The sequence below is a fragment of the Filicampus tigris genome, chromosome 5 (assembly GCF_054856515.1).
Source record: "Filicampus tigris isolate MCC_2025a chromosome 5, RoL_Ftig_1.0, whole genome shotgun sequence".
NCBI lineage: Eukaryota > Metazoa > Chordata > Actinopteri > Syngnathiformes > Syngnathidae > Filicampus > Filicampus tigris.
Window position 1 is genome coordinate 238,095 of NC_141221.1, and position 22,313 is coordinate 260,407.

Genomic DNA, 22,313 nt, shown 5'->3' on the forward strand with positions numbered 1-22,313 from the left:
TGATGGCGTCGCCCTGGCCAGCGCGCGTGACGGGCGCGCTCCCAGCCTGCCATCACGCCGTGTCTGTTCATGTGCGCCCTCTGTTGATCAAACGTGTGCCTTGTCGTTTCCATGGAGACAGTAACAACAAACGCACATATAGCGGGCGCGTGGGTGACGTCGTCCGTGTAGCAGGTTTGGCTCCGATTTTGGTTGTTAACTTCTGATCTCTTCCTGATAAAATCTAAAAAAGGTAAAAAAACGATTTTGGTTGTTCGAAGAAGACGAAGGAGAAGAAGAAGGTCCCCGTTGTTCCAGGTGACATGCAGATGACGTCAGTCGAGCGCCAGCGTTTGCAGCAGGCTCGCGTTATCATGGCGGAGAGCCGCGTGGTTCCGAGCGGCGAAGTTTACCAGCAGCTCTTTGATGATCAGGTGTGTCCAACCTATGCTCAGGCGAACGCCGCCGCTCATCCATATCATAACGTAAATCTTTTCTGAGGGAGGCCTTGGACCGTACGTGGATGTGTGCAAATGCAATTATGGCTCCGAGCTTATCCATCCACATTTTCGAAATTTCTATTAAACCATTGAAGAGTTTGACTAATGCTAAGGTGATTATCAAATGCGTGCTAATGCTAGTGTTGCAAATGACGACAAATGATTTGTGAGCATTTTGAAGTGTGAGAAGATGAATTAACGCACATGCTAGTGCTAACGCTGCCGATAATAATAATGAGAATAATAAAGGCGTGCCAATGTTGCCGATAACAATAAGTCATTTGGGAGCACTTTCAAGAATGTTTAGAAAGTGAAGATACTTGAACAAACGCTAAAGGCAATATCGCTCATGGTAATTGCGTTCTAAAGCCGTTGTGATGATCAAATTCACGTTGCAATAACAAGTCATTTGTGAAGATTTAACGGGTGATGAAAATGAAACACATTCATGCTAATATGGCTCATGATGATGATTAAAAAAACAATGAAGCCTCAGTCAACATTTTTAGCGTATCTAAGGAGTGTGAAGGTGCTGGAGCACCCGCTAATGCTAAAATTGCTGATGTTAAGTGCATGTAGGGTTGCCAACTGTCCCGTATTAGCCGGGACGTCCCGGCTATTGGGCTAATTTGGTTTGTCCCATACGTGACCTTACAATATCAACTCTTGCAAATGCAGAAAACTGCAATCTACCGATCCTGGAACGTAAGATGCTTTTAGTAAAGCTTTGGATGGCGATCGATTGTCAATAACGACGGACACAGGCGGGTCGTCAGCTCCATGTCTTTCGCTTGTATACTTGCTCGAACACACATTGCTGTTTCTTAAACAGTGATAGCACATTACAGCGCTCCTAATCGGAGACTCTCGGTACTACACATGACAGATTCTAGCTCAGACAAAGCGTCAATCTCAGAACACGCGTCAATCACTCCACCTGTCAAATAAGGACTTCTCTCTGGCTGCGCAAAAGGACAGAAGACTGCTTGAGTCAGTCAAAAGCAGCCAAAAGTCTCCATGGAAAAATAAATTGGGTGAGTGACAGTCCTCGTTTACGTTTCAGATTTCTTACACCCGTTTTTTGATGAAAAGAGCCAAATTGCGCTTTCATATGAGGTGACGTATCGTCGCTGTCCTGTGAAAAACACTGTCCATTTTTTTCACTTTTCTTTATTTTAATTTGAATGTGGTTTCCGCATTAATGTGACAATGAGAAAAAAAATGCCAAACTCATACATCATGCTTACGCCACCGTGGCACCGTGCACCTGTCCCTTATTTAGGAGTGAGAAAGTTGGCAACCCTAAGTACATGCTAATGCTAACGTTGCAGGTATCTAATGCGTGCAAATTCTCATGTCGCTAACAAGTCATTTCTGAACCATGTGAAGAGTTTTAAAGTGGAAGACGCTTGAACACGTGCTAATGCTAACAGTGCTAACGATATCAAATGCATGCTGGTGTTGCGAACAACGACAATAATAAAACACGGCGTTTGTGTACTCGAAGGTTCGTCTGTCCAGAAGTTTGTTGGCTGCGCGCAAACACACAGCAACAATGTGTGCGCGTGCCGCCGACTGTGAGGCGTCGTGCGGCGCCAAGAGCAGGTACGCATGCACAAAGGCACCCAAACGCATACACGTGCACGGACAGACCAAGACACGCTTGCATACGCCGACCTACGCGTACGCACACAACTGTGCAGACGCACGAAAGCGCACAAAAGCGCACGCGTCCACAACGGCCGCGTTTGCGCAGGGAACATTCCGGAGCCGAGGGTGACAACGGCGGCCAGGACGATGACGGCCAAGGCGATGCGGAGGCGGAGGAGGTGGTCAGGCTTCCCGACACCGTGGGTCAGTATGACATCTTCCCCGCCGCTCGCCGACGCCGAGCGATGACCGCCGGCGTGCGCTGTGGCTGCCTTCAGAGGCCCGCCACCAGTCGTGCGACATCCTGCAGCGCGTCCACCAAAACAAGAAGATCCAACACCAGGAAGCCGTGCGCCACGTGCACGCGCAACTCACGCACCTGGCGCAGGTAAAGTTCATGTGCGCATGAACACGCGCACGCGACCACACGAATATGAATGGCGCGCGTGTGCGTAGGTGTGTGAGGCCCAAGTGAGGACGCACAGTGTACAACTGAGGAGCAAACTGCAGCAAATCGACGGCTCTTTGCACGAGTTGGCGCGCGACATGACGGACGTGCAACAACGCAGCCTTCAGGTACGCAAGGAGGCATGTGGCACACACACACACACACACACACGAGCCCCATGCGCCATCCAACTCGCTCATTCTCCCCAGTGTGCCGTGAGAGGAGTGCAATCGGGTGTGCAATTATTGGGAGCCCAAAAATCTCGATTTGCCAATATTAAAAACCTGTTCTATTCAATCGTTGATGCCAAGCACGTACAGTAACAGGCAAAACAATCAAACGTGCTTCCACTCGATGACACAAAAGTTACGTCACGAGCCCGCCCGGCCGCTTTTTGTTTTTGCCAAGTGGTGTGCCGTGAGCCTTTTTTCCGACGTGAATTATGTGCCTTGGCTCAGTCAAGGTCGAGATGTAACCGAGCGCCACGCGATCTTTGCGCAAGACTCGAACGCGACGAGCTTTGCGCGGCGTCGAGGCAAACTTGACGAAACGTCCCCGCGCGCCACGAGCGGACGACCGCCACGCAACAATTCCACAACTCGACGTCGACCGCGCGTCAGTGCGCAACACCGGCATCTGCACGACATCCGGGCGGAATGTGTGCACTGTGTACACTGTGCGCGCGCGCGCGCTCACAGGAGGTGCTGTGCGTGTGGAGCTCGGTGGAGGCGCACATGAAGGAGAAGAAGTCCAGCGTGTTGACCTTTGAACTTCAAGTCAGCGAATGCGAGCGACTGAGAGTCAACAAGGTGACTGTGCGGCACGCGCCCAGGGAGGTGGTTTCCATGGCAACCAATGCCGCTCTCATTGCTGGCGCCTAGATCAGACCGGTGCTGAGGAGGTACTGCCACCTGCTGGAGAAGATCAACTTCCTGCCTTGCTCCAACGCACACGTGCACATCCACTGCCAGGCCACGGTAAGCCACTGACTGAGCGTCTCAACCTTGACCCCGTGCTGACCCCGATGCCTGCCTGCCTTCCTGCCTGCCTGCCTGCCTGCCTGACTGCCTGACCGCCTGCCTGCCTGCCTGCCTGCCTGCCTGCCTGCCTGCCTGCCCGCCTGCCTGCCTGCCCGCCCGCCTGCCTGCCCGCCTGCCAGATGCTGAATCAGTGCCTGCTGGCCAACCGTCGCAGCGCGGCGCGCCTCCTGCTGCTGCTGCACGAGGAGTCCCTCCAGCAGGAGGCGCTCCTGCGCTTGCAGTGGGAGGAGTCGGTCAGCCTGTGGAGGCGGAGCCAGGCCAGCCACGTGCTCCAGGAGTTCAGGTGTGGCGCTCTTGCTTTGCCTTTGTCTGCCCAGCGACTTGCTTCCTCGTCCTGCCGGCCGCCGCTTTGAAGGCCGCGGTGGCCTTTGCGCCTGTGCCGTCACTTGGCGGCCACGCGTTTATTCATGAGGCGGACTCGCGCTGGCGGTCGCCAGGAAGCGCTAATGCTAGCCGGCCGACCGCGTGCGTTTTTTGTTTTTTTTTTGCACTTCGGCCGGTGCGAGCGAACGTCGGCCGCGCCCCCTTTGCCGGGTGGACGGCGAGAGCTCCCTCAGTCCGACACAATGGACGGCCGCTTCTCCGGCCTTTCGGCGGGGAGCGCACTTAAGTGACGAACGACGGGCGGGCCAAATGGCGTCCAATCCATCGAGTGCGTCCGGTGGCAGGTTGTCGGTGGCGAGCGTGGACGTGTGGCGCCTGCTGTCGGACGAGCTGACGTTCCAGCAAGTCAACCAGAGCGTGCGGCGTTTGTCCCAGCGACGCTGCGACATCGTCACCGGCCTCAGGTAACGGCCCAAAAACCAGGCGGAAAAATCGGCCGTCCGTCCAATGGCGCGTCTCTTCCAGCTCCTTGGTCCCGCCCTCCCTCTCCACCGCGCTGGTCTCGGATTGGTTCACGCAGCTGACGGCCGTCAACCAACAGATCGGTAGCGCCCCCGCCCGCTGCGCGCACGCCTCCGCCCGCCCCGCGAGGTGCTTATGCGCACGCGTGTGTCCGTCAGACATGTGTCACGCCGACTTCCTCCATCATCTGCGTTGTCGCTACGAGCTGATGTGGCAGGATCGCGTGTCCCAGGTGCAGCGTTACCAGGTAGGCTTGCGCCCTCGCCGGAGCCCTCGCCGGAGCCCTCGCCGGAGCCCTCGCCGGAGCCCTCTTTGTCCCCCCCCCCCCCCGCAGGAGGCGCTGTGCGCGCTGGAGCTGCCGGAGGACGAGGTGAGCGACATCGTCAAGTGCCAACTCATCTCTCTGATCGGACAGCACCAGAGACAAGACGAAATGCAGCTGGCCACCATCGACGTGAGTCACGACACACGTCGCGCGACGCTCACACGTCTGATTGTTGTCCGCCGTGTGGTTAGCCGCGGGCGTGTCATCCTTGGCTCATGTTTGTCGTCTCCGATGAGCTCCGCGTGGCGCGCGCGGCCCTTAGCCTCACTTGTGCTGGCCGCGGCGTCCGTGTGACACGAAGGCGCCTGCGGTGTGCGCAGACGTGTTCGGACAGCCTGTACCGCGCTTCGGCGCGTCTGAGCAGGCGCGTCTTTGTGGTCATGCGCGCGCTGGCGTCGCTGTGGGAGAAGCACGGCGGCATCCTGCTGGGGCGGGAGGAGGAAGTTCAGCGGCGCCTGGACGAGCTGCGGCTGGCGCAAGAGCAACACGTGCAGGTGAGCGTGACGCCGGCCCACGCCCGCGCCGGCCCACGCTAACGCCCACGCCCCCAAAAGAGGAAGAAGGTGTACCTGGACGAGCTGCTGGTGGCACTTCGCCAGGAGAGCAGCGAGGTGGCGTTGAAGTTGACGCTGGAGCAAACGGTCGTCTACCTGCGCAACATCAGGAACAGGTCGGCCGGAGCTAACGCTAACGGAATGGCCTGCGACGCGGGCGGGGCGACGCCGGCGTGACTCGCCTCGCGTGGGCCGGGCCCCGCCCCGCCCCGCCCCGCCCCGCCTCGCCTCGCTACGTCACGTGACTTGTGCGACTTTGAGCTGCGGCGCCGCTGCCACCCGGGCTGCGGGAACGCGGCCGCGTTTGATGATGCCCGTCGCGCGTCTCTCCTGTTGTGTGCAGCTGCGGCGAGTGCGTGACGGACCAGTGCGCCGTGTTGGACCGCCTCCCTCGCACCTTCGTGGACGAGCTGCTGGAGTTCAGCCGACTCCTCAGCAACTTCTTCCACCTGGGAAACTCCTTCACTCCTGTGAGCGCGCCACGCATGCGCGCCCCATGATGATGATGATGACGACGATGATGATGACGATGACGACGACGACGATGATGTCACTGTGCCTTTTCCCCCCGCAGAGCGCAGAAGACCTGAAGAAGCTGCCGGCAGTCGATGATGACATCGTCACCAGCGACAGTCGAGGTCTGTCCGTGTGCATGACGACGGACGATGACGACGACGCCATCGCATCGGGCTGGTGTGTCCATTTCCTTTGTGCGTGTGCGCAGAGAGCGGTCAAGAGGGCGGGACAGCCGAGGAGGAGCCAATCAGCTGTCAGGATGATGCGGCGCCTGAGGATTCTCCTGATTCTCTGGCTGAGGTCAGCTCGGCCTGCGATTGGCCGGCTGGAAAGAGGCGGGGTTTAGTCCCGCCTCTTTCCAGCCAGCCGATCGCAATCGCTCGCTCGCTCGCTCGCAGGCCGAGTCGTCTCTTCTCGAGCTGTACGACCTCAGCAGCAAGGTCAACTTGACGTCGGCGAGGGGCGTGTCCTACTCGGGCCCCGCCTTCAGATGCCCCGCCTCCGACCTGCCCGGCAACATGAGCAAGCAACAGGAAACGCACCTCAGCGCCTTTCCTGTCGAGCTTCTCATGCACGCGCTCACCAGGTGTTAGCATTCAGCGCGCTAGTCAGCCTTGACCTTTGACAGCCAGACGAGCAGCAGCAGCAGCAGCAACAACGACGCGTGCGTGCGTGCAGGATGCGCATTTGGTTCCTGGACTACGTGGAGCAGCGTTTTCAGGATGTGCTGACCTCGGCCGTCGCCACGGTGACGGACAGGAAGGAGGCGGTGCGCGCCTACCACGAGCTGCAAATGCAGCCGCTGGATCCGTTGCATGTCAAGACCTGCATCTACACGCCACGCATGGGTACGCGCGCGCCCCCTTCGCACCTCGCCCAGCACGAGCGCACCTTAACGCGCGCGCGTGCGTGCGTGCGCGCAGCCGAGCTGCAGCTGCACAAGCAGCGCGTGGACGCTCACTGCCGGGAAGTGTCGGACGTGCTGGCCTCCTGCACGGCGGCCTTGCAGGAGCTGCAGACGTCCACCAACGAGAAGAACCGGCGGCTGACGGCCACGCTGGGCGAGATGGAGGACAGCGTCCTCAAAACGGACGGCAGCCAACGGTGAGGCGGGGGAGGGGCGTTGGGGGGGGGGGGGTTTAGGGGGGCGGGGCGTCCCCTCCCGTCCTGTCGGCGCCCCGTCCTGTCGGCGCGGCTCTTTCACCTGCCTCGCACGCGCACGCGTCAGTCTGGAGGCCCTCAGCGCCACCCTGCAGGACCGTCTGGACGAGCACATCAAACACACCCAGCGCTCGCACTCGTCCTTCCGGGCGTCGCTTCAGCTGCAGATGGACGAGCTGCGAAATCGGACGGCGCGCCTCCTCAAGTCCTTCAGGTAGGACTGGACTTGCGCTCGGTGCAAGCGCCGCCGTTGTCACGCGTGCGCTCCGCCAGGCTGTTCAGCGAGGGAGGCGACTACACGCGGCAGGAAGTGAAAATCTTCCAGAGGCGTCTGAAGGAGGAAAGCAAGCGCATCAGCGTCACTGAGGAGAGCGTCTACACGGACCTGCACAACCTGCAGACCAAGACTTTACAGCAGGTCCGGCCGGCACGCGCGGCTCAGTGTGCAAATGAGTCAAATGGCTCCAGAGCGGCGGCGCGGACATAAGAATAAGATAAGATAAGATAAGAATGCCTTTATTGATCCCACAGTGGGGAAATTTTCATTGTTACAGCAGCAAAGATCACAGAGGTCACACGGGGACACAGGCGGCATAATGTGGCCATTAATGTATAACATTGACGGCAAACGTTTAGGGTCAAACCTATGCAAATATATGCAAATATACGCAGTACCGTGTATATACACATCGGTCACACCAACCTACATCTACATAAAAAGTATGAGGAACACTCATTTCGGCCTGTACATAGTACAGAGGAAAAAATACTCTAAGTAAGTGACAGTGCTGCATTTTGGGTGGCACCCGTCTGACGGAAGAGGGCCTTTGCGTTTTTGGCTGTTCTCAGGTGAAGGCGGCGTCCGGGCGTCTGGAGGAGAAGCTGTGCGTGCTGCAGGCCGAGGTCAAGTTCATCGAGTTGATCGAGAGGATCCTCAGCAGCACTCATATGGAAGTCAAAGCCGAGGTAGCCGCCGCCGCCGCCGCCCACTTTCGCACGGCTTGACTTGAGCGGCACGCACGCGCGCCCAGGCTGCGAGCAGCAACCAGCAGGAGGCGGTCATCAGCGCTCGCCTGGAGCAACTCCGGAAAACTCTGGAAGAAGAGCAGGTGCGACCTCGTCTTTCGCTTTCTCTCTGCGCGCGTGTAAGTTGGCACATTTTGCTGGTGCGCGCGTGCAGGTCAGCGTGGATCAGGTGTTCGCCTTGTTGGCCGCCATCAGCGAGGACCTGAGGAGGCGGAGACAATACTTGGACGAGGAGAGCGTGGCTCCTCCCACCGTGTCCAAAGCCAGAAAGCAGGTGTGGTCGGCCCCGCCCCCTGCCCTGCTGCAGCCCTGCCGCTCGGGAGGGAACATCATGGAAGACCCCATAGTGGGCGTGGTCAAGTCGCTCAACAGGTCTGTGCGCGCGCACGCGTAAGCAAGCAAGCAAGCAAGCAAGCTCCACTCTGAACTCTCCAACATGTCCGCCAGGTTCTGTGAAGGTACTGACTCCGCCCCCTCCATTTTCACATGTTGGCTGCCATCTTGAAACCCGGTCCATGCTTGTGTCTGCACGTTCAAGGTTGTCAGTGTGTGTGTGTGTGTGCGTGCGTGCGTGCGTGCGTGTTTTAGGGAGGTTCAGTTGCAGTTTTTTCAGACCGATACTCAAGTGCTCACTAATACCGATACCTAGTAACCAATACCACCGGTGATTTTGGTGCATAATGACAAAGAGAGACCTTTCATTTATTTCATTTATGCAGGACAGTCACCGTACAGAATTCAAGTTGATTTGGGAGTCATTTGTAATAAAAGTGCCAAAAAATACAGGTTCAGCTTGCAGAAGTCAACCCAAACTATATATTTTTAAGCTGTTCTATGCAGGCCCACTATTTGAAAAGGGCATTTTGATGAATATTGCGTTTGTGGAATGTGAGAAATGCAGCCGTTTTTAGCCATCTGAGGAGGCAGCCATTTTGTCACTTCTGTCGACTGAAAATCACACACCATCAGCGCTCAGGGAATGACCAATCGCGTCATGTCATTTTCAAAAGTGAATCGACAGAAGTGACAAAATGGCCGCCCCCACAGATGGACAAAAAGGGCTGGATTTTGCTGCTGAACTCCTATTTCAAATGAATCAGATTGCCTTGGGCCTGCATAGAACATAATGTTAAAAAAAATCAGTTTGGGTTGACTTGGACTTTAAGCGTGGCCCTCTGAAGTTGGGCCTTGCGGCTGAAAAAAAACACCGTCATTGAGAAAGTCGTCGCACCCCCCAAATTGGTCATCGTGTTGTAAGCAACACTCAAATCCTGCACTTGGATCAAAAAACATGCGTCCGCTTTCAAAAGCTGCAACCTGCTTTCAAAAGCTGCCACCTTAGCGGCCACGGACAGGCAAAGACGCGCTGCGCTCCCAACCACATCCCGTCAGTCCTGCCATGCCGGCCATTGACTTGCTGATCATAGTCCACAAGAGGGCGCCAGCGAGCCGTATTGCTGACTGCTATCGGCACCCTTTGCGAGCGCGCCACACCTTGCAATACGGCCGTAAGGGCCCGTACCGGTCAATACCCGCACCCGCTACCGGTGCGCACGCAGCTGGATTTGACTGGATTTTATTTCTTTATCTCTGTCCGTGTGTAGGTCGAAGCTCCACCCAGCGCCACCAATCGCCAAGACGCTGCGAATCGGCTGGTGTTGCGAGGTTCGTGCGTGCGTGCGTGCCTACGTAGACATGGAGTGAAAGCAGTCATCCAGTAATTCAAGTACCTCATTTAAAAAAAGAAAACATGTGCTCGAGGATTTCTTTTGTGCCTGCCGGAAGCATTTGTTTGGCGTGCACACCGGGAAGACCAGCAACGTTGCTGGTTCATGCTACGCGTGACGGTGACGCGCAGTGAGAAAGGCCAATTTGAAAATAAACCTTAGCCAATGCCTTGCCACGCTTTTCTTTTCAAGTTGGCTCGTCTTGCCCACGCCAACAGCAACACGAGCTCATTCTGAAATCACTCCAAAAACCTTTCATGAATCACGCTGACATTGTTGCCGGCGTTAGCGTCTCGTGGCTAGCGGCTCGCCGCGCTACGTCTGTCTGACGGCTCTTGTTGTGGGGCGGGGTCGCGCCCTCTGGGCACTACACAAGAAAACTCCCCACCCGGGTGCGTGGAAAAGTACATCAAAACAAGCGTTTTGTTGCCATCTGCTGGACATCATCAAATATTGCACGCGACGCAATCCTACAGTACCTTGTGGGAGGCTAGCCGACACACACACACACACACACACACACGTTGAGCGCGTGTCCATGTGCTTTTAGGTCGTTCAGGACCGACAAAAGGCTCCAGATCTTTGGTGCCAAATCAGAAGCTGATCCCAATCCAGAGTGAGTCCACATTTCCTCCCAAATTGCATCACGTCCCCCGCGACCATGTCATCGAGTGTCCGACTTCCCGCGCGCGCAGTTGTTACATCTCCATCGTGAACGCCGTACTGAGGAGGACTCATCAGACCCTTCTGCTGGTTGCCAAGGTGACACTCGCGGCGCTCGTACACTGTCAAGCAAGCACACGCCGTGGCTCTCACGCAGCAGACGCGCACGTGCGCGCTTCCGCTTTGATGGTTTGGCGGGTTTGTTTCCACTTTGATTTCACTCTGGCGGGCGGCGGCCACCTCGTCAGGACTTCTACCAGAGCCAGCGTTGCGGCGGCTTCCATCGACTACCTGCCGGTCTGGACCAGTGGGTGGAGAACACGCAGCAAAGGCTTCTGGGACATCACGAACACGCCCGCACGCTGCTCAGCGCCAGCAGGGAAGGTCGGACGGCCGCCCCGGCCGGGGCCCCGCCCCCCGGCCCGACATTCGATGACATCATCCTTTACTGTGTGTGCGCGCGCGCGCAGCGCTGGAGCAGCAGCAGTGCGTGTTGGCCGACATGATGCATTTGCTGCCCGCCACGTTGATCCGTACGCACGAGAAACAGCTGGGGGCGGAGCTGAGGGAAGAGGCGGGCCGAGTCCGCCGCTCTTTCGAGGAAACGATGGCCGCCAGCGAAGAGGAGAAGGTATCGCCGTGACGACTGAGAAGCCGTTAGCATTAGCGTGGCTAGCAAAGTCTTGTCGGACCTCGGGTGTGAAAGTCACATTTTTTGTCGGGGGCCACATCGCAGTTGTGGTGTCCCTCGTATAAATGTTGAGTATGATCACAGATACACAACAAATTGACGGATAGCTAGCTTTGAAATTAGAAGCCGGTAAGTAATTGTTTGTTCAGTTTCCGTCAATGTATTTTAAGGGGAGGATTGGTAACAAATACCACACCTCAGCATTTCGTATCTCAATGTTGTTAAAGGTGAAAACAATTTACAAGAAATGTGAAGTTGACGCACATGATTTGCCTTGGCGGGCCGGATAAAATTACGGGGTTACCGGCCTTGACTTGGACACCTGTGCGTTAGACGGCACTCTGCGGGCCGTGTTTAGCATTAGCTTGGCTACCTTCAAGTGGTCTGACGGATTGCGTCGTCAAAATCACCGATCACCGTGACAACCGTGCCATTCGTCTGGCGCATCCGCATGACCATTAGCGTGTTTTTGATTGATGGGACGACATGGTCACTCCTTGAGGAGAAACTATCGCCACGGCAACCGTGGATGGCCGGCGCCGCGCTCTTGCGCTAGCGCCACTGGAAAATAATTGTTTGACCAAGACGTCATTACAGCCGCGGTAGCATCGGCCGCGATGCCTTAACGTGGCCCGACCGCTGGCCGATGCTTTTGCCACATCCCGGCTCCTGTTAGCGTTAGCGTTAGGATGTTGATTGCCGCGTTGCATGTGATGCGCTTTGATTAGCATTAGCATGCCATTGATTTGACCCGCGTGCCATCAGATGGCGAGCGTGGCCGGTCTGCGCGTGTCCCTCTCAAGCAATGAGATGGAGGCGCTGAGGCGCTGCGAGGAGGCCCGACAACAGAGACTCCACGACGCCATCTTGGGCTCGCATCGGGAGCTGCAGGTAGGTTGGCAGGCTGCGGGTCGCCGTTTCGACCCGCCGCGCGACCTCTCACCTGCCGCTCGTGCGCAGGACTGCATGAGACGCAGAGGGGAGGAGTTTGTGACATCGCTGGCGTCGCTGACGGAGCACCTCCTCCATCAGATGGACCGACTTCCTCTGCCAGGTCGCGCATGTGCGCGCGTGTGTGATTTGAGTGCGGTTGTAGTTGTGCGTGCGTGCGTGCGTGCGGGCGCACATTTGGTCTCTGTGTGTATGAGACGACAACGCGCGCGCTTCATTTGTGCGCTGTGTGTCGCCGCTGCGTGTCTGTCACATGTGAATGTGCTTGATCTGGTTTCCATGGCGACGGTGTTTGTGTCCCGCGCTCAGAAGTGACGTCGCAGCAAACGTCGGAGGAGCGAGACGTCGCCATGGAAACGGCGCAGCAGCCCCGCAGGTAGCCCGCAAGCCGCCCGCGTCGCATGCCGTCGGTCCTTCGCCGTAAAGGTTTGCCGCCGCTTGCGCCAGGTTGTGGGAGGGGATCCCTCACATGTCGCTGCCCGGCAATGCCGCTTCCCCCGTTACCGCGGCAACCACCGCCGCCATCACTACCTCCAAGTGCACCCTGGGACATCTGGCTGTCATCCAACACAGGGACGCTGCCACCAAGGTACACGCGCGCGCGCGCGCGCGCGCGCGCGCACACACACACACACACACACACGGGTGACTTGACATCCGCACTCAAAAACGTTTACGCGGAAGCGAAGCGGCTCAGGCGACGCTGACCAAAACATTTGTGTGCGCGCGCGCGTGTTAGCGTTTTGAGCAGGTGTTCTCGTCGCAGCTGTCACATTCCGACGCGGACAAACGAAGACGACTCAACGAACTCCAAAGCTGGAAGACACACTGGAGGCTGCAGATACACACGCTCACGCACTGATAGGCGCGCTACTTTTACCATTACCGCCCTACTGTGTGTGCACACACCCCCACTCACATGCTGACTTTCTGTGGGCTGCGTCAGGTCTTCAGTTGATAATAAAGCAGAAGAAGGAGAGCAAATGTTTTATTGGTTGGTTCCGATCCAAGAGAAAGCAAGCATTCGTCCAACGCTCAGCGAGCCGCCGCCACGCGAAGCGGCCAATCGGCCGTCGTCGTCGTCGCCGTCGTCGTCACGTTTCCTCGGCGGCGGTGACGTCGGCCACTTTGTGGATGGAGCGCAGCAGCTGCGAGACCAGATGCAGAGACTCCGCCCCCTCCAGCAGGCGACTGCGCAGATGGAACACAGGTGGGCCGTGACATCACTCACGTGCGAGTGACACCTTTGCGTTTGTGTCGTCGCTTGCCTGTGCGTAGTTTGTGTGAGTGCGTCACATGACCTGTGCGTGTGGTTTGGGTTGCATTTTTGTCAGGGTCTATATTTCACTGTCCTTGTCTTGCTTGGCGTGTGAATAGGATGCGAGAGTTTGGATTGTGTGCTGCCATCGGAGGGCGTACCCCCGCCCGCCTCGTGCCCATGCACAGCTGGCATGGACTCAACAGGCCAGGAAGTAGAAGGAGCTAACGCTAGCTAGCTAGGAACATGAGGAGCGTCCAACTAGCAGCTAGAAAAAGAACGCGGGCGTGTAGCCACCTTATGGAGGAGCGCGCGTGCGCGACCGTCTGCTCCAGGTGCTCGGACGCCACGTCGGCGTTGCGCTTCATGGCCGTGACCACGTTGCGCTCGGCCCACTTCAGCTTGACGTTTTCGCTACGTGCGCTCTCCAGCTCCTCCTGCCACACATGCGCACGCGCTTAATGTATGTGCTCGGCGTGCGTGCGTGCGTGCGTGCGTGGATGACCTGCAGCTGCCGAAGCTCCGCCTTCATCTTGGACACGCCGCTTTCGGCCCTCAGCGCTCGTTTCTGAGCAAAGATAGGCAAAGCAAAAAGCAGTTCCCAGTAACGCGGCATCGGCGAAGGCGCCGTTACGTGACGATGCAAAGTCGGACGGCGTCTGTCACGGGGCCCGGCTTTGCTTTTGGTCGACAGATACAAAAGGACAAAGTCTTGTAACAGTCAAATTGTCTGCCTGTCATTCCTACCACTTATTGACTAGACCGTATATTCCTTCAATTATTCATCCAATTAGCCGCTTAGCGGAATTGTATTCTGCCAAACATTGGAAATCCATATCGGTCGGGCCCTCGCTCATCATACACGATGACTGGAAAGTCCTTGCTACCGGCGCAAGCGTCGTCGTCAGGTGCTAATGCCTGGAAGTCGGGTGGCGCCCGTGAACGTAGCATTAGCGCAGGAGCAAGGCAAATGGCGAACGCAGCAGCATCATCCTCATCCTCATCCTCATCATCATCATCATCATCATCACATGTTAGCGAGCGCGCTGACGATTGCAATTGGCGCACCGTCATCTCACGCAGGTTGCGCTCCACAGAGCGCAGCACGGCGTCCAGGTCTCGCGCCTCCTCCTGCTCCCGCCGCCGCCTCTGCGCAAGCTCCTCCTCCAGCGCCTGCGCCCTGCGCGCAAAGCAACCCGGGTGAGCCGGCCGGCCGGCGGATGGGACGGGGCGCGGCGCGGCGCTCGGATCGCCCCTTGGCTGTCGCTCACCTTCGCTTGCTTGCGTCGGACATCCTCTGAAGCTCCGCGACGGCCCTTCTCAGCGACACGTTCTCCTCACGCAGCTGCGCCCGCGCACACACACACACACACGCGCGCACACACACGTCTGCTGGCCTAGCCGGATTTTCGTCTCTTTGGGAATTTGACGTAGCCAGGGCGTGACCTTAGACACATGCACGGCGCGTCGGACCTTTTGCTGGTGGATCTCAACGACGACGTTTGTGGTGGATGTGTTGTTTGTGATTATCCTTAGGGATTAGATTTCATTCCAAAATTGGCCAACAGCAGGCATCAGACCAGCGGAATGATTGTAGGAATGCATTATTGTTCCAGTATCATTCTTATCATTTTGACGTGAAGTTGCCGGCGCTTATCAGCAGCTCGGTCGCCCGCCTGTGCCAGGATGGCCGCGTCCTTTTAGCGGACGCGAGTGCGCCACACAACGACAAGAGCCGCTTTGAGCTGTGTTCACGCCCACAATGATGCAGAGGGCCCTTTTTTTTTTTTTAAAGGCGCAGGCTCAAACACGCCCCCTAGCATAACTGTGCCACGCATCATTCACACAAAAAAGGGTCCGTGTCAGCACCATCAAAAGTTGCATGAGGGATTGATGGACGGGTGGGTGACGAATGAATGGAAGGATTTCAGCTAAGTGGATGTGCGACGGCTGACCGATGAATTGAAGACCCACGTGTGAATTACGAATGAATGGATCAAGTGAGTGAGAGACGCTGGATGAACGGCACGAGGACAAATACCTCCTGTAAGCTCCCCCGCGGGCAAGCGGCCTCGTCGCCTCCGTCGTAGAACCTGAAGACGAGCGGCGATGTCATCGGCCGTATCGACGCGTACGACGGCGACGTTCGGCCCACTCACGCGCTCGTCTCCGCCTCCTCGGCGGGGAAGGGGGCGGAGCTATCCACCTCAGACCGCAAGCTCCGCCGACACGCTGCGCTCTCCTCCTGATTGGCCAGCCACACCAAAACAAATTGCAATCGCTTTGATAGCCTACAAAGTCCCCCAAAAATCCCGCTGTATTTTCTAAAGTAAAAGCTGATGGTTGCAAATGTCTTGTTTGGGGAAAAAAAAAAAATCATAAAGCTGATCAGTCTGCTTTCATTAGGGATGACAGTGACAGGGACTCGATATCCATAAAATCCCAAATATTGTGGCGATCGTTTTGCTATTTTCAGAGATGAATGTGGGCACGAGTAGAGATGTCCGTGCAACTTTTGATGACAATAGTGGTGGTAGTTTTCTAACTTTGGCCATGTGAAGCTTTTTGTAGCGCGAGCGTCTATGGGGAGGAAAAAGCTCCATGCGCATAATATCCAAAATATTTTGGTGATTGTTCTATTTTCAGAGCTTAAAGTGAGCCTGAGTAAAAACGCCCATGTGAATTTTGATGACGGCTGGTCATAGTTTTCTCACATGAACCCACGCTAAGCGTTTTAGACCATCCCCAAAGCGATCAGCTAAAAACGAGAAAACCTTTTCATTTATCTCTATAAAACATGACATTCCTCATGTTGTAACGTAATCCTTACCCCGTTAAAACGTGATACGTATCACGTTAAAATGTGACATTTTGTCACAAGTTGTCAGGTGATGTCACGTTGAACACATTCATCGCATTAAAACATGAAACATGACAATGTGATATTGAACTTTTTTTTTTCTGGTGTGGCAGCAATACGCACGCCCAAATAGAGGAGTGTCGCAGGTGCACGAGTTGAACCATCAGTCAAATTAAAAAAGCTTTGGAACGCTGCCTTAGGTGAACCAAAAGGCATCCCCCCCAGCGTACGTCACACAGCTCCCACGCTGACGCATCCTCATCCCGGTCCCGGTCTTGGTCTGGGTCTGGGTCTGGGTCTCGGTCGTGGTTCTTGGTGCGCAGGAACTCCCTGAAGGAGAAAGGGTTGCACTCCTCACTTTCATCTGAAGAGTTCACCCATCGAGAACTTTGGTCAACAAAATGGAGCCTCAGTGGAGCGGCGCTGACGTTGCCAGGCAACCAAACTTTGTGGAGAAAAATGAACATGATAAAAAAATAATTCCAACACCTTCAGTGATAATTAAAGTCTTCCCGCGGCCTCCGCGTGTGGACATGGTGACGTCACATCGAACACCGTTGATCGACCATCGCTCGTCGTCCGTCCCGCAAACCCGGAAGTCAGCAACAAGCGGCGGCAGCGCCACGTGACAGTGTTCCTAACGCACCATTGGTCGGCTGGGCCGGTGACGCCAAAGGAAGACAAGGCCTGTACTTCCTGTGAGGCTCGCGCTCAAATTCTGTTCGCGCGCGCCTGCTGTACCGGAAGAAGAAGAGGACGCCACCGCCGACGAAGCTCGCATGTTCGCCAGGCAAGGTAGGCAAGGTGCACTTGGTCCTTCTCGTTCTCCTCGCTTGGCGGCGGTGAAGTAACTGGTCGGCAAGCTTGGGAGCAGTTTAGCTCTCGGCCTTTGGGGGGGGGGCGCCGAGTGACTTCTCCAAGTGGGCGGAGTCAGTGATCAGATTTGGCCCGTGTGGTTTCGCCGAAACGTTTTGGAGCAGGGGTCACCAAGTCCGGTCCTCAAGGGCACCTATCCTGCATGTTTTCCATCTCTCCCTGCTGCAACACACCTGTTTCAAATGATCTGTATCGTTATCAGGCTTCTGAAAAGCTTGCTGGTGAGCTGATCGTTTCAATCAGGTGTGTTGCAGCGGGGAGAGATGGAAAACATGCAGGATAGGTGCTCTTGTGGACCGGACTTGGTGACCCCTGTTTTGGAGACTTTCCAGAAGCTGGCGGACACATTTGTGGCTCTCCGTTTCAACTCCGACGCCCGCGTTCAGAGGAGCTGCCTGAACGTGAGATTTGAATTTGTTACATGACAAAGCGCGGAACCTGATGCACGCGTGTATTAAATGCATTTTAACCAAACTAAACGGAAAGAAAGGCCCTCAATCCGGTTCAGACGCAGGGGAAAAAAAAAAAACGGTTTATTTGATGACTGCTGTCAATTGAAAAAAAAAAAAAGATTTGTGTTTGAACGAATATGTGACCCAGTGTCAAGTGTACATCCATATTGTGTTTGTGTGTTTGTGTATTATGCGCCTTTGAGGGGCGTGGCTTTGTGGGAGCTGCAGCCAATCGCGCAATCACGTCGGTGCTGCGTCCGCTCCTTGCGAGTGTTGTCATTTTGCATTTGTGTTTGGCCGCTTGTCAGTGAACTGCCACTGGGACTCTCCTTGCCCACATGCCAGGGCTTCACACTTCTGGAAACAGTCATTTTGCGTGCTCTTCTTCCCCTCCCAGTATAAAAGGAGGCAAGGATGACGCTTCAACAAGCCACTTTTCTCTTTGTAGGCTCCAATGTCCCAAAGGATTCCACAAGAGGGGGACCAGCCTCAGTCCCCTTCACAGGCCCGGTCCACCCTGTCCCCCTCGCAGGCGCAGTCCAAGTCCCAGGGCAGCTCCAGTTCTTCCAGTGGCCCCGCGCCAGGCAGCCAGTCGTCCAGCGGCTCGGGGACGCTGAGCAGCGTGGACACGCTTCCTGTCACCTTGCCGTCCGTCCCCGAGGAGCCCGAAAGTCAGCCTTGGGGACGCCTGCTGCCCATGCAGCAGGGCTTTCGCGCTCACGGCAAGTTGACAATTGTCAACTGTCAATTGTCATCCATTGATGTTTGTGCGTCAATTTCAAATTTGGAATAATGTTCCCCTTTTTTTTTTTTTAAATGTTAAGTCAACCCAAACATACTTTTTTCAAGAATATGTTGCCCATGCAGGGCCGCGAGTTGAAACAAGGCATTCGCATCAATATTGCCTTTGTGGAATAGGACTTAAGCAGCAAAATGCAGCCGTTTTGAGCCATCTCGGGGCGCGGCCATTTTGTCACGCGCCGTCGACCGGAAATGACATCGCAACCGCTCGGGGCTCAGGTCACGACCAAGCACGGCACAGATTGAGAAAACGGGTCAGCCGTGATTGGTCGTGACCTGAGCCCCGAGCGGTTGCGATGTCATTTCCGGTCGACGGCGCGTGACAAAATGGCCGCCCCCTGAGATGGCTCAAAACGGGTGGGTTACCTCTAACTCCGATCCCACAAATGCCACAAATATTCATCAAAATGCCTCGTTTCAACTAGTTGGCCTGCTTCGAACATATTCTTGAAAACAAATGTTTGGGTTGTTGAAAAATATGTTTGAAAATTTCCCCACTGTGGGATCAATAAAGGCATTCTTATCTTATCTTGACTTCCGCTTTAAGGGATGGACATTGCAAAAATGTTTTTGTATCTGATTCATTGGAGAAAAAAAAAAAAATCAACGGATGAATCAGTTCTTAAAATGATCCTCAGTTGCAGCCGTCGTAACGGTCCGACTGGTAGCTTCAAATCAAATATGGCATCGCCGGCCATGTTTTGCGATTGCGTGCGGGTCACCGCGTCTGCGTTGATGATGTTTAATGCGTCGACTATGCTTGTAGCGAGCATTTTGTTTGCGTGCTGTTTTTCAGACTGTGTGGAGGACGAGTATTTGTTTGGCCGAGACTCCAAATGTCACTACGTCCTGGACGATCCCGATCACAAAGGATCCTTACGATTCAGGATTTACAGCAAGAAACACTTCCGGATTTACAGGGTAGCTCGGCCCCCCTGACCTGACCTGACCTGACCTTGGCTTCCCTTCCTTTCCCTTCCCATACTTGACCTTTCCTGACCTTTCCTTCCCCGGCCTGAGCTCAGGAGGGCACCGAGGTGTTCGTTCAGGACCTGAGTAACAACGGGACCTTCGTTGACGGGAACAAAATCGGACGCGGCAAGAAACTTCCTCTGGTCAACAACGCGGTGCTGGCCCTGTCGGAGCATCGCAACAAAGGTAAAACCCAGATCGCCGTGACGTAACGTAGACGACGACGACGACGACGACGACGACGATGACGAGGACGACGTCTCTGTTCAGTGTTCGTCTTCATCGACCTGATGTCCGACCAAGAGTCCTGGTTGCCCGGGGAGCTTCGCGACAAATATCTGCTGACTCGACGGATCGGGACGTGAGTGTAAAGGCCTGTGATGTCGCTTCCCGCGGCGCGTGATGTCACTTCCTGCGAGGGTGTCTTTCAGAGGCGTGTGCGGCGAGGTCAAGCTGGCGTTCCAGCGCTCCACCTGTAAAAAGTTTGCGGTGAAAATCATCAACAAGAACAACTTCAAGTCTGAAGGAGCGAGTATTGGTTGCCGTGTGCTCTTCTCTCGTTGGTCTGACGTCTGCGCCACGTCTGACCTTTGTGTGCTCGTCCGTTCGCAGACGGCCACGAGAAATGCGCAAACGGAGATCGAGATTCTTCAACGCATTGATCACGTGAGCTTGTTTTTTTCTTCTTTTTGTTGTTTTGTTTTTTTCGTCGTAGCCCAACGGCGTCGTCCCCGCCCACCGTGCCGCTCTGCTTTGTCTTCAGCCGTGCCTCATCAAGACAGAGGATTTCTACCAGACGGACGACACCTTCTTCATCGTGCTTGAGTTGTGAGTGCGCCGGGGCCCCCGGCCCGGCCCGGCCCGGCTCGGCCCCCGGCCCCCGGCCCGCCTTTTCTAACGGCGCCGCCATGTGACAGGATGGAAGGCGGCGAGCTATTCCAGCGGCTCAAATCTCAACAGCGGCTGGACGAGGCCACGGCCAAGCTTTACTTTTACCAGATGTTGAAAGCCGTGCAGGTCAGACGGCCGTCGTGCGAGCGCCGCCCGCCTCGCTCTGGCGCGCGCGCGCGTCGTGTACACGTGCCTGTCGCTTTGTCTGTGTGTGCGCGTGCGTATAGTACCTGCACAGCCAGGGCATCATCCACCGGGACCTGAAACCGGAGAACATCCTGCTGTCGTCGCGGGACGACGACTGCCTCATCAAGGTTGGCGCCCGCCGCTCGTCGCGGCAACGCTTCAACAAAGTCACGTGAGCCGCGCCTGCGCATCAGGTGACGGACTTCAACCAGTCGCGCATCCTGGAGGAGGCGGCCCTGACCAGGACGCTGTGCGGGACGCCGTCCTACCTGGCGCCCGAAGTGCTGACGCACGCCACCGCCGGCGGATACGGCCTGCCCGTCGACGCCTGGAGCCTCGGCGTGCTCCTCTTCGTCTGGTAACCCAACAGGCCTGAATACACGCAAAGGCGCGCGCGCGCGCCTTTGCGTGTGTTCATGCCTGTCGGTGCCTGTTTGTGCGCCCGCCCGCCCGCACGCACGCAGCCTGTGCGGGTACCCGCCCTTCCACGAGAACTTCTCCGAGCTGTCGGTGAGCGAGCAGATCACGCGGGGCCAGTTCACGATGGTGCCGTCCAAGTGGCGCCACGTGTCCGACCAGGGTGACCTCCTCCTCCTCCTCCTCCTCCTCCTCGTCTTGGTCTTCGTCCTCGTCACCCTCGTGCTCACGGGCTCTTCATGCGTGTGTGTCGTCACAGCCAAGGACGTGGTGAGGAAGCTTCTGGTGGTGGCGCCCGCCAACAGGATGAGCATCGATGAGGCGCTCCAGCACGCCTGGATGCAGGTTGTCTTTGTCGCCGTGACAACCGCCAGCGGCAGCGTAACGGCAAATTCCAACGCGATTGCCTGTCTGCGTGTTGATGAATTTTGTGTGTCCTGCGTGCTTGTAGGACCCCGTGATGTTGGAGAAAGCCCACCGGCTGATGTATCCATCTTCTGATGCTGAGCATGTTGCCATGGTAACCACGCACGCACACACACACACAAGTTCTCGCTCAAGCCAAATGTTGGGAGGAAACGCAAACTCCCTTGGCATGTCGCCACGCGTTACGGCAGCAAGTAGGGCCGCGCACCAATCGGCGGTGACTCGAATGGAGATGCAAACTAGGCGTCAAAAATGAACGGCCAATTTGAATTCTCAGACTGGGATCAAAACGAATGATTTGCTCTTGGCGGTGGCGCTGATGGAATAGCAGCTCACCGTGTGTGTGTGTGTGTGTGCGCGTGCGTGCGTGCGCGCGCGCGTCTGTCTGTCAAGTACGCAGGCGTCGTCTGAAGACAGGCGAGCATCTCCTCAAGCGATATCCCGCAAGCGTGTGCCAATTGTAGTGCGAAGCCCGTCTATGGACGCCACTGTCGTCATAGCAACTAACAAAATGAGACGAACTCGCCACGAGGCGAATCGCGGATGGCAATTTGGGATGCCAGTCCGGCTCTGCTACCAACCAATGACGGTTGTTTGTGATGGCAGGAGGCGGGGCCGTCGTCGTCGTCCAGGAAACGACCGCGAGAAGACCGGGATGACGAGGGCCGTCCTGCCAAACAAGCCCCGCCCTCTGGCGCGGAATAAGCCTCATGCAAATGTTTTCCAATAAAGTCTTTGATTTTTTTTTTTTTAAATACTCGCCACGTCATGACATCACTTCCTGTTCTTAGCCGGCTTGTCGTCAGGCGACCTCTTTTCGTCACCTCGCCTGAGTGTCCACAGCCGATGCGTCAGAAACTGCGGCTGAAGCCGGAGGACAGCCGACCGACAACTTGCGCTGGCTTTGGGTTGAAAACAGCATCCCGATCCCCGGACGGAGTCAGGAGAGCCTCGCCGAGAACCAACTTGACCATTCAGAGTAGATGATCTCAGTATCGCCACTTGCAGGGATTACGTGTACATCTCGCTGCCAAATTTTCATTGCTGCTGCGTACAAGTGGACACCGGACTGACCTAACAGTCTCCATGCAAAGCAA

General features: G+C 56.2%; 3 protein-coding genes across 12 annotated transcripts; 2 read left to right on the forward strand and 1 right to left on the reverse strand.

The window, feature by feature from the left end:
* The first annotated feature begins 24 nt into the window (after nucleotides 1–24).
* Nucleotides 25–13,061, forward strand: ccdc180 (coiled-coil domain containing 180). 6 transcript variants are annotated; one of them, XM_086031256.1, is made up of 37 exons: nucleotides 40–174; nucleotides 264–413; nucleotides 1,987–2,084; nucleotides 2,236–2,333; nucleotides 2,408–2,517; nucleotides 2,586–2,705; nucleotides 3,276–3,386; nucleotides 3,459–3,554; nucleotides 3,737–3,900; nucleotides 4,286–4,405; nucleotides 4,467–4,546; nucleotides 4,622–4,710; nucleotides 4,798–4,917; nucleotides 5,109–5,282; nucleotides 5,343–5,458; nucleotides 5,686–5,812; nucleotides 5,917–5,980; nucleotides 6,067–6,158; nucleotides 6,257–6,444; nucleotides 6,537–6,962; nucleotides 7,087–7,233; nucleotides 7,293–7,437; nucleotides 7,869–7,985; nucleotides 8,051–8,128; nucleotides 8,200–8,417; nucleotides 8,493–8,503; nucleotides 9,650–9,710; nucleotides 10,323–10,388; nucleotides 10,468–10,534; nucleotides 10,684–10,819; nucleotides 10,906–11,066; nucleotides 11,892–12,017; nucleotides 12,087–12,180; nucleotides 12,387–12,453; nucleotides 12,525–12,666; nucleotides 12,817–12,942; nucleotides 13,024–13,061. In XM_086031256.1, exons 2-36 carry the CDS (start codon nucleotides 303–305, stop codon nucleotides 12,937–12,939), a joined length of 4,263 nt encoding a protein of 1,420 aa, XP_085887382.1. In that variant the 5' UTR covers nucleotides 40–174; nucleotides 264–302; the 3' UTR covers nucleotides 12,940–12,942; nucleotides 13,024–13,061. The 6 variants fall into 6 exon arrangements, with proteins under 6 accessions (XP_085887380.1, XP_085887382.1, XP_085887383.1 ...); XM_086031257.1 differs by having other exon boundaries at nucleotides 6,537–6,706; nucleotides 6,782–6,962; nucleotides 12,817–13,061; XM_086031254.1 differs by having other exon boundaries at nucleotides 25–174; nucleotides 261–413; nucleotides 12,817–13,061.
* On the reverse strand, nucleotides 13,050–16,852 carry entr1 (endosome associated trafficking regulator 1). Of its 3 annotated transcripts, XM_086031271.1 has the most exons (9): nucleotides 16,685–16,852; nucleotides 16,426–16,559; nucleotides 15,495–15,580; nucleotides 15,377–15,428; nucleotides 14,607–14,680; nucleotides 14,404–14,515; nucleotides 13,841–13,903; nucleotides 13,633–13,772; nucleotides 13,050–13,268 (listed from the first exon to the last, which is right to left on the reverse strand). In XM_086031271.1, the coding sequence occupies exons 1-9, from the start codon at nucleotides 16,728–16,730 to the stop codon at nucleotides 13,172–13,174; spliced, it is 804 nt and encodes a 267-aa protein (XP_085887397.1). In that variant the 5' UTR covers nucleotides 16,731–16,852; the 3' UTR covers nucleotides 13,050–13,171. The 3 variants fall into 3 exon arrangements, with proteins under 3 accessions (XP_085887397.1, XP_085887398.1, XP_085887399.1); XM_086031272.1 differs by lacking the exon at nucleotides 16,685–16,852 and having other exon boundaries at nucleotides 16,319–16,460; XM_086031273.1 differs by lacking the exons at nucleotides 13,633–13,772; nucleotides 13,841–13,903.
* On the forward strand, nucleotides 13,055–21,971 carry chek2 (checkpoint kinase 2). Of its 3 annotated transcripts, none has more exons than XM_086031268.1 (16): nucleotides 13,055–13,287; nucleotides 16,309–16,990; nucleotides 17,972–18,290; nucleotides 19,121–19,245; nucleotides 19,350–19,482; nucleotides 19,567–19,657; nucleotides 19,728–19,824; nucleotides 19,909–19,962; nucleotides 20,060–20,124; nucleotides 20,214–20,313; nucleotides 20,415–20,501; nucleotides 20,568–20,731; nucleotides 20,838–20,953; nucleotides 21,050–21,135; nucleotides 21,242–21,310; nucleotides 21,823–21,971. In XM_086031268.1, the coding sequence occupies exons 3-16, from the start codon at nucleotides 17,978–17,980 to the stop codon at nucleotides 21,919–21,921; spliced, it is 1,599 nt and encodes a 532-aa protein (XP_085887394.1). In that variant the 5' UTR covers nucleotides 13,055–13,287; nucleotides 16,309–16,990; nucleotides 17,972–17,977; the 3' UTR covers nucleotides 21,922–21,971. The 3 variants fall into 3 exon arrangements, with proteins under 3 accessions (XP_085887394.1, XP_085887395.1, XP_085887393.1); XM_086031269.1 differs by having other exon boundaries at nucleotides 13,065–13,287; nucleotides 17,972–18,245; XM_086031267.1 differs by lacking the exons at nucleotides 13,055–13,287; nucleotides 16,309–16,990 and having other exon boundaries at nucleotides 17,972–18,245; nucleotides 20,838–21,135.
* Nucleotides 21,972–22,313: the final 342 nt, after the last annotated feature.

What these genes read in the sequence shown, in the direction of transcription:
- entr1 (XM_086031271.1), bottom strand. Translation starts at nt 16,730, where the DNA reads ATGTCCACACGCGGAGGCCGCGGGAAGACTTTAATTATCACTGAAG. An exon ending in GAGGAGGCGGAGACGAGCGC is followed by an intron (nt 15,429 to 15,494) that starts GTGAGTGGGCCG and finishes GCTCGTCTTCAG; the next exon opens with GTTCTACGACGGAGGCGACG. An exon ending in CACGCGCGCTCCTCCATAAG is followed by an intron (nt 13,269 to 13,632) that starts GTGGCTACACGC and finishes CCATCTGCGCAG; the next exon opens with TCGCCTGCTGGAGGGGGCGG.
- chek2 (XM_086031267.1), top strand. Translation starts at nt 17,978, where the DNA reads ATGTCCCAAAGGATTCCACAAGAGGGGGACCAGCCTCAGTCCCCTTCA. An exon ending in AGATGTTGAAAGCCGTGCAG is followed by an intron (nt 20,314 to 20,414) that starts GTCAGACGGCCG and finishes GCGTGCGTATAG; the next exon opens with TACCTGCACAGCCAGGGCAT. An exon ending in ACGACGACTGCCTCATCAAG is followed by an intron (nt 20,502 to 20,567) that starts GTTGGCGCCCGC and finishes CCTGCGCATCAG; the next exon opens with GTGACGGACTTCAACCAGTC.
- ccdc180 (XM_086031254.1), top strand. Translation starts at nt 303, where the DNA reads ATGCAGATGACGTCAGTCGAGCGCCAGCGTTTGCAGCAGGCTCGCGTT. An exon ending in CCCAGGTGCAGCGTTACCAG is followed by an intron (nt 4,711 to 4,797) that starts GTAGGCTTGCGC and finishes CCCCCCCCGCAG; the next exon opens with GAGGCGCTGTGCGCGCTGGA. An exon ending in TGGGAAACTCCTTCACTCCT is followed by an intron (nt 5,813 to 5,916) that starts GTGAGCGCGCCA and finishes TTCCCCCCGCAG; the next exon opens with AGCGCAGAAGACCTGAAGAA.